General features: G+C 41.5%; 1 protein-coding gene across 1 annotated transcript; it reads right to left on the reverse strand.

Annotated features, from left to right (window-relative positions):
* Positions 1-7,236: 7,236 nt before the first annotated feature.
* Positions 7,237-8,495, reverse strand: LOC147737506 (uncharacterized). Its single transcript, XM_086935545.1, has one exon. It carries the CDS (start codon positions 8,412-8,414, stop codon positions 7,428-7,430), a length of 987 nt encoding a protein of 328 aa, XP_086791671.1. The 5' UTR covers positions 8,415-8,495; the 3' UTR covers positions 7,237-7,427.
* Positions 8,496-8,794: the final 299 nt, after the last annotated feature.

Genomic DNA, 8,794 nt, shown 5'->3' on the forward strand with positions numbered 1-8,794 from the left:
GGAAAAATACCATCACAAATCCTATCGACATGAACAAAAAAATGGAGATGAGAACCAACCACATGTAAGTCCAAGGTGGAACCAAAAAATGTCTTTTAAACCAAGTAACAAAAATAGAAAACCTCAATTGTACACTCGATGTTATAGAGTCAGAGTCAAAGGAAAAAAGTGACTGGTCAGCTAGACTTGTTTACACACCAGGCAATAACAAATCTGTGGGATATGTATACTCAGTATCTTCATGTGGATCGCCAGCTGGCGAATTTAATAATGGATTAGTGACTGTGGACATCTCTATAGCAAGGTCAGGGATGTTAGTGTCAGCAGAGGCCAAAACAGAATTTCTCGGAAGTGCTGGACAAGAGACAGCAGGAGTCATACTAAGAAGAATCGGCCACTCGTTGTAGTTTGACATTGTCAATGGAGTCGTACCTGTTTCCCTTGCGACCAGGAAGTGGTGGTAAAATTAATGTTCTTGTGCCCTGCATGCCAAGCACTGGAATGGGTGCATGATATGAGGGGCTGAACTCCTTGTTCTCCACCTTCTCACAGACCAGGTCACCGACTTGGGGTAGCCAGCTAACTACCGGAATTTTACCGGAATCTGTAGAGCAGCTTCAGCTCCATATGTGGTGGGCAAGTGTTCCTTTGCAAGACTGTCTCGAGTCTCTTATAGGTTCTGTAACACAGCAGAATGATTATCTACGTCAAAGAATACGGCTGTCGCCGCCATGTCTAGACCATCAAGGTCCGGGACAAACATTTTTATGCCAAAAAGCATTTTGTGCGGGTCTTACCACCCAGAGATCTTCTAGGAAGATTATTTAGTGCACGTAGTACCTAAAACCCTAGCTGTCAAAGATTGCTTTAAGTCACGGTTCATTCGCTCCACAACAGAATTGCTCTCAGGCCGGTATGGAGACAAAAATTTCACCTGCACCCCCAAAGACCCCATGGCTTCCTTGTACACCGTAGAGGTGAACGCTGGACCTGATCAGAATGGAAGGTGCCACATGCAAAAATTCCCACAAAGACAAGCAAATCTCGGATGACAGTTCAAGCATCAGCACTCCTTTGTGGCCAAATGCAGAGAAAACGTCCACTGCAACTAAGATATACTTATACGCAGTATAAGCAGAAAAAGATCAGCAGTGATTAAATAAACACAACCAAGTGGTCTATTAGATATGTACAGCTGAGTTTGTGGCGGCCGTGCAGCAGTTGAAGGTTTAATCTGCTGACATACATAACAAGAAAGGACATATTCACATGTTTATTTATACAATCCACGCCACCACTAACGCTGCTGTAAGATAGAGACATACACTGAAACGTCGGCATGAGCCGAGGCTATGCCTTCGCGAGCGACTGTTATCAAGGGTAACCTGCGGTCCACGTCAGGAATCAGCCTGTCACCAACGTTGTTAATTCTCACATAGGGAACTTTATCAAGACTTAAATGATAAGGGTATTTAGAAGGGAAACCCTTAGGGTAATTATCACCGATCTCTGTAGCAGCTATAGCTGCCAAGATGTCATCATCATTCTTACTGTTGGATCTTGTAACTGCTGCTACTACATATGTTGCTACTGCGGTCTTTGCTGCTTCATCAGCAAGACTGTTGCCAACAGCGTGTACTCCTACACGCTGGTGACCAAGAGTATGAATTACATTTACGAGAGGCAGACGTTCTTTATTAGGGATTCCCTGATTTTGGTGTAATGCCGGTACGAGTAGTCTCGTGCGATTGGTATTTTTCCATAATAGACAATAAAAAACAAAGCTTGCCCTGACGCACCTTTCTCAAACTTTGCTATAATAGGGGGTTAGGGGTTTCCCCATGCCGAGGGCAAGCTTGACAAAAAAGAGGGACCATTGCTCAATAAACGGCTAGTAAGGGATTGGGACCTTTTACCCCTCATTCTCACTAACCCAAGCACTAGAGCACGTAGCTCTGCCAACTGGGCGGTACAGTCACCTAATGTCTGCGTGTGCATGACATCGGACTTGATTTCTCCATTCACCATGGTACCAGCCACGATTGCGCAGGCCACTGAATAAGAATGCTTAGATCCTAACGCCGGATGCGCCGAACAGTCAGTGTTAATGATACAATGGTAATCCTCAAGCGTGCGCATGGACAGAGGAGCAGAATGAACAAACTCATACTGTAAGAACTCCTGAGTTGGCAATGAGGGGTCAAAGATAAATGTGACATCCGGAGATGTCAACGAAGTTGCCCATTGTATCCAATTAGGATACAAAACTTTAGAATTTGGTACACTGGCTTTCATCACTGCTTCAAATGCAGGATAAGGTGTAACATCCAATATGTGTTTTCCTTGTGACTGCGCTCTCTCTTTTAGAATCGCCATCTGTACAGCTGTCAAGACTTTCTCGACAGAAGAAAATTGCTTTTCAGCTGAAGTGTACAAGTGTGACTTGTAAGCGATAGGCACTGTGTCTCCTTCATTAAACGTCAAGTACGTGAAACCCACGGCAACAGGCAAAATTCTTATTACCAGGTTAGTGTGGTTATCATGAGTCAATCAGTACTTAGATTCAAGAAGATCAGACTGCAAAAATTGCAGAATAGCTGAATGTTCAGGCAGCCAGCATGACTTGGTAAAAGTTGGTTGAATCAAAGCATATAGAGGTTTGATACGCTGGGCATAATCGGGAATATAAATACGCCCGAAATTCAAAAATCCCAGCAAGAATTGTAGTCTTTTCAGAGTTGTAGGAGACCATAAACATGTGCATTTCTCCAGACAGTGAGGTGCAAGACCTCTACCTTCATTGTTGAGCCCAGGAACAACACTGTGAACTCCGCAATGTCTGACTTTTCAAAGATAAATTTATAACCGAAGTCCGCAAACATAACTATGATGCGCTCAATGCGACACAGATGCAGCCATAATTTGTCATCCATTAGATAAATATCATCAATGTACGAGTACGCATCAGGATCAATGCCATCTAAGAAAGAGACGACACATGTGGCAAAGACACCTGGGCTGTTTTTATAGCCCATAGCCAATCTTTTAAATTGCCGCCACAAGTGAACGCTGTCCATTGACTACTAACGGAGGACAGCTTATGACTAAAAAAAGCCATTTGAAATGTCTCGTTTGATCTTAAATCAATTTCGCATCGGACTGTTAACGAGAGCTGAACTGTGAGTGTTCTGTACCGCACATGTACGACAATGTGAATTTAAATATTGATAATCCAAAACCAGAAAACACAAGAATATGTCTACACCCAATTAATTTTCAAAAACTTATTTCAGATCATAGGAGAAACACAAACTTATTGAGTTTGACCCTGTATTTTTATTTATACCTGTCTATTTCGAAGAAAAAAATTCATTCTTCTTTTGAAAGTTTCGCAAAAAAGGAAAAAACTCAACATTCAATACATTTAAATTCCAACACAAGTATCATACATTCCACAAAAAATTCACTATACAAACACAAACAATTGAAATTTTCAAAAAAGTGAATCTGATTTCATAAAGAATGAAGAGACAAAGTCAAAAGGAAGGAGCACGTCCTAAAATAAGGATGACTTTTACAACCAGCCAGAGCTAGTTCAAACGCTTAGTGATATTGATTGCTCCCTCAGATGTGCCGACGCGTTTCTAGTCCGAGGAAACCAGCTCCCAGACTGTCATCAGCGCTTTGTCACTTTTCTGTGTAAAATGCAGAAAAACAATAAAGTTTTAATTATCTAGCTTGAAGCCTCTATTCTTTCTAGTATTGCACTAAACGATCTAAAATATGTACCTGTTGGTCTCTGATGTCCTGGCCTCTCATGGTATCGTCAGGCTCAGGGAAAACTTTTATATGAATCTTTGTATTCAAGGAAGTGGCTCAAGCTGTGAAACAGGACATTTTATGTTGACTGCCTGTGATAGAAGGAAAAAGTCTGAGTTTCTCCACTCGTTTATGTACACGAAGCGGGGAGGAGGAATAAGATACAATCTTACTCATTCCTACCTCTTTTCCAGGCTCAAAGTCTTAATAGCGGCAAGTGGTTCGCCTGTGCTTCTGTTTTCAAAAGCAGGTTCTGATAAAAGAAATTGTAACAATATTGGACCCATAATCTTGTGTACCCAACACCAGCGTCGTTTGTTGCCACCAGTTTGCTATATAACGTACCTTTGTCAATGCGTAGGCACTGGATTGAAATACTATATCCTGATTACCATCAATCACCAAGCCCGGCAGGGGAACACGCTCCCTGTGTCAAGAGAAAAGATCGATACATTTGTATCCGACCTGAGCAACACGTCTAAGTCCAAACGGACGGCTTCCTACATGAGGTGGGCTGTACATACTTGATTCTTTTCTTTAAAGGTGTAACCGGGATAGCTTGTCTTTATCGTACGGCTCCTAAAATTATAACAAGACTTATTTACCGCGTGTAGCTTTTAAATTCACACGCGGTGTGCCGCTTACAGAGTCGGCATTTTTAAAGAAAATTTATTAAAACTTGTTCCGCTGCAAGAAACATATTGAACCTAAGCCCTATGTACCCCAACAAAAGAGATATAAAGTTGACACAAGTCGTCAATCGGGGCATTGAGATAACGTGGATATGGTGTGAACCCGGCTAAGACTGGCCAAGTGGCCCCCGGAATTGACAAGGGACCTAACCGAACCGGAGTTACGGTGTGGGGGAGGGTGCATTTAAACCAAACACGATGCTGCCATGCCGAAATTGGAATCTCTTGTGTCCTATATGGAGTATAGTTCACAGGAATCGCAGTGTGAGTGTATGTATGAAACGTATCCTCATCCGCATTTATTGCAGGAAACGTGACCCAAGAGTAGAAAAGCTCAAAGGGGAATGCCGAATCAGCACTCACCACAAAGATAACAGACATACCATCACCTGGTACTCCAAACTGCGCCAGATGACGCCGGAGCGCTGCCCAACTATGGTGAGCTATGTCAATATCACCCATGAGGACATAGAGAAGAAAAACAATTTATATAAATTGCAGTACAACAAAAAAGAGTAGTAATTCAAAATGTGAACCTTTTTATTAATCTCATGCTTGAATTAACCTATAACACATTCGTATAGGTAGGTTAATCCGTCACGCCTGTTAACCGGAAAAGGTGTTGAGGGTATTGTGAACAGATACAAGCACTAATCAAGACTTTGGGCGCCATGTTGCGGAAATTCTGCTCATGCACAGAACTATGCGCAGGAAACCAGGGCCTCAGTGTATTGTGGTGTACCAAAAATCCACCTCAGTGCCCAGAACCCCTATCCGACTAGCAACAGTGTCTCATTCATTCTCCGTACTACAGCGAAGCTACCAATTAACAAGCGACTTTGGGACCTCTCAGGAATAGTGGGAATCAAGAACACTCTTTTGTTTTTATTCTCATAAATGTCCACAACATGAGCAATCAGAGACACGGTATAGTTTAAAATGTTTATTTCAACTACGTGCTCTAAGATGCAGTATCTTTGCTAACATAAGTAAAAAGATGCATAAAATCAATACAATCAACATTGTTACAATTCCATAAAATACAAAGGGAGAAATCATATTATAATGATAGTGGAACCAGATCTATTGCGCCTTGTGTACCACCCTCCCCTTGCTAGGAGCTAGGTATTATAATAATGCAAGATCTCTAGGTTAAAACCGGGAACCCCATACCTCCAAAGTCAGGTGAAGTGAATCACATCCCAGATCAGCACAGCTCTTTCTCGATTGAAAGGTTTTTTCCAAGTGCTAGTCTCATGCATGCAGTGCAATATTAAAAGCACCTGAGTTTCAGAAATGAGCATCTGTGTTTGTGTTGTGTCTAGAGCGTGGGCCGATCAACCTGCATCAACAGCATACATTGTTATTTTAACCTTGAACACTTTGTGCAGAAGTGAGGTCGCAGTGTGAGTCTAGAGATATGAAAAACAGACCGTTCTCATGTGAAGGAAAAGCAAGCAGTTTGTCTTTATAAAAACAGAGACATGTTGTGTCATGTGCAAAAGCAGCAAAATGGCTTTTTCGCAACTAACTCACTTATGCTAATATAGCAATGTGTGCAGGCAGAATCCTCCCCTTGCTAGGAGGTAGGTATTATAATAATACAAGATCTCTAGGTTAAAACCGGGAACCCCATACCTCCAAAGTCAGGTGAAGTGAATCACATCCCAGATCAGCACAGCTCGTTCTCGATTGAAAGGTTTTTTCCAAGTGCTAGTCTCATGCATGCAGTGCAATATTAAAAGCACCTGAGTTTCAGAAATGAGCAGCTGTGTTTGTGTTGTGTCTAGAGCGTGGGCCGATCAACCTGCATCAACAGCATACATTGTTATTTTAACCTTGAACACTTTGTGCAGAAGTGAGGTCGCAGTGTGAGTCTAGAGATATGAAAAGCAGACCGTTCTCATGTGAAGGAAAAGCAAGCAGTTTGTCTTTATAAAAACAGAGACATGTAGTGTCATGTGCAAAAGCAGCAAAATGGCTTTTTCGCAACTAACTCACTTATGCTAATATAGCAATGTGTGCAGGCAGAATCATATTCATCCCTACACTTTTACAGGTAGCATGAACAGGAACACTTGGATGTTTTTCTTTGTAACTCTTCATCGCCAAATAAAAACCCCCAGTGTTTCTTTTCTTTTATTCCACATTGAGCTAGTCTCCCAGTGGATTTCCTGTTATATAACGTTGTTTTTTTATGTGCACCGAGGTGAACAATCACTGGGAACAGACACTTTCAATATTCTACAAATCTTTGGTTTTCTTCATTTCTTCTAGTCGAGTCTTCATTCATCTAGTATTTGAATAACCCACATAATTATATACTTGTTCCTGTAATTCCTTCATCTCACAATAACAGCACTGTTCTGCTCCTGTCTATGTCCTCAGATGAGTCAATATTATTGTTAATGTTCTTAAGTTCTTTTTGAATTCACTGCATCTCTAGGATTATTTCTAAGTGAGTTAAATGAAGGTGTGTGTTTGATTGAGGCTATGTAGGATCAGAAATTGACAAAAGCTTGTCACACTTTTAGTGCAATTGTAAGGTTTACCCCAGGTGTGTTTGCAATTGACAAAATCACTTCTGACATTCATTGCAATGCACATTTTTACTCTGTGTATGTTAGTTGATGTATCTGTAGGTTTAATAACTGACGGAAGATATTCACACATTCACTGCACCTGAAAGGTTTTTTCTCTGTGTGCATTAACGGATGAATCCTTAATGCGAAAGATTTCCTAAAGGTACTTCAACACTCACTACAGTCGTATGGTATTTACAGAGTGAGTGCAAGCTGATGTCTATATAGGCTTGATAATTGACTACATTTCTTCACACATTCATTGCACTTGAAGGCTTTTCTTCTGCGTGTGTTCGCTGATGCCTGTTTAGGATTGATAATGGACTTCAGCTTTTCAAGCATTCATGGCATTTAAAAGATTTGTTTCCCCTTTGTGAGCTCGCTGATGATTTCTTAATGCTGAAGAGTAAGTAAAACTAATGCCACATTCACTGCAATGGTAGGGTTTTTCCCCAGTGTGTATTCGCTGATGTCTCCGGAGGTCTGTTAACAGACTAAAGCTCTTTACACATTCATTGCAATGGTATGGTTTTTCCCCTGTGTGTGTTCTCTGATGTGTGTGGAGGTTTGATTGTACCCTAAAACTACTTCCACATTTACTGCAATTGTAGGGTTTTTCCCCAGTGTGTATTCGCTGATGTCTCTGGAGGTTTGATAGTTGACTGAAGCTCTTTACACATTCACTGCACTGGTATGGTTTTTCCCCTGTGTGTGTTCGCTGATGTGTTTGGAGGTTTGATAACCGACTGAAGCTCTTTACACATTCACTGCACTGGTATGATTTTTCCCCTGTGTGTATTTGCTGATGTCTCTGGAGGTCTGTTAACTGACTGAAGCTCTTTACACATTCACTGCACTGGTATGGTTTTTCCCCTGTGTGTATTCTCTGATGTTTGTGGAGGTTTGATAGTTGACTGAAGCTCTTTACACATTCATTGCAATGGTATGGTTTTTCCCCTGTGTGTATTCGCTGATGTGTTTGGAGGAGTGATAACCGACTGAAGCTCTTCCCACATTCATTGCAATGGTATGGTTTTTCCCCTGTGTGTATTCTCTGATGTGTGTGGAGGTTTGCAATTTGACTGAAGCTCTTCCCACATTCATTGCAATGGTATGGTTTTTCCCCTGTGTGTGTTCGCTGATGTGTTTGGAGGTCTGCTAACCGACTGAAGCTCTTCACACATTCAGTGCAATTGTATGGTTTTTCCCCTGTTTGTATTCGCTGATGCTCTTTTAGGGTTTCTAATTGGCTAAAGTTCTTGACATATTCAGTGCAATTGCATGATTTTTCTCCTGACCGTGTTTCCTGAAGGGTCAGCATAGTTAATAAACCATTTGCGTTATTTTCACATTCCCTGTATGTGTGTGATATTTCCGATTTAACTATAAAATACAAGACTCACTAAATACCTGCCACATTCATAATATCAGTAAGGCTTCCTTGTGGGTGATTGCATCTTCAGATTGGATAATGGCTTTGCATGCTTGCGGGTAAAGCTTAATCTTCCTTCCGGTAGGTGCAAATTGGGGCAATACTCTATACTTTAGAGAGCAGAACTCCCCTTTCCTTTAGCCTTCAGTTGTTAGGCTCCACTTCGTTGTGCTTTTCCCTGGTGCCTGCGGTTTGTCTTGAAAGAGTTAACAATACACCTAGAGCACTGAATAGAGCACTGAATGCTGGTCTGTTGCCAGTTTAGATAG

The sequence above is a fragment of the Lissotriton vulgaris genome, chromosome 1_1 (genome assembly GCF_964263255.1).
Source record: "Lissotriton vulgaris chromosome 1_1, aLisVul1.2, whole genome shotgun sequence".
Classification (NCBI taxonomy): domain Eukaryota; kingdom Metazoa; phylum Chordata; class Amphibia; order Caudata; family Salamandridae; genus Lissotriton; species Lissotriton vulgaris.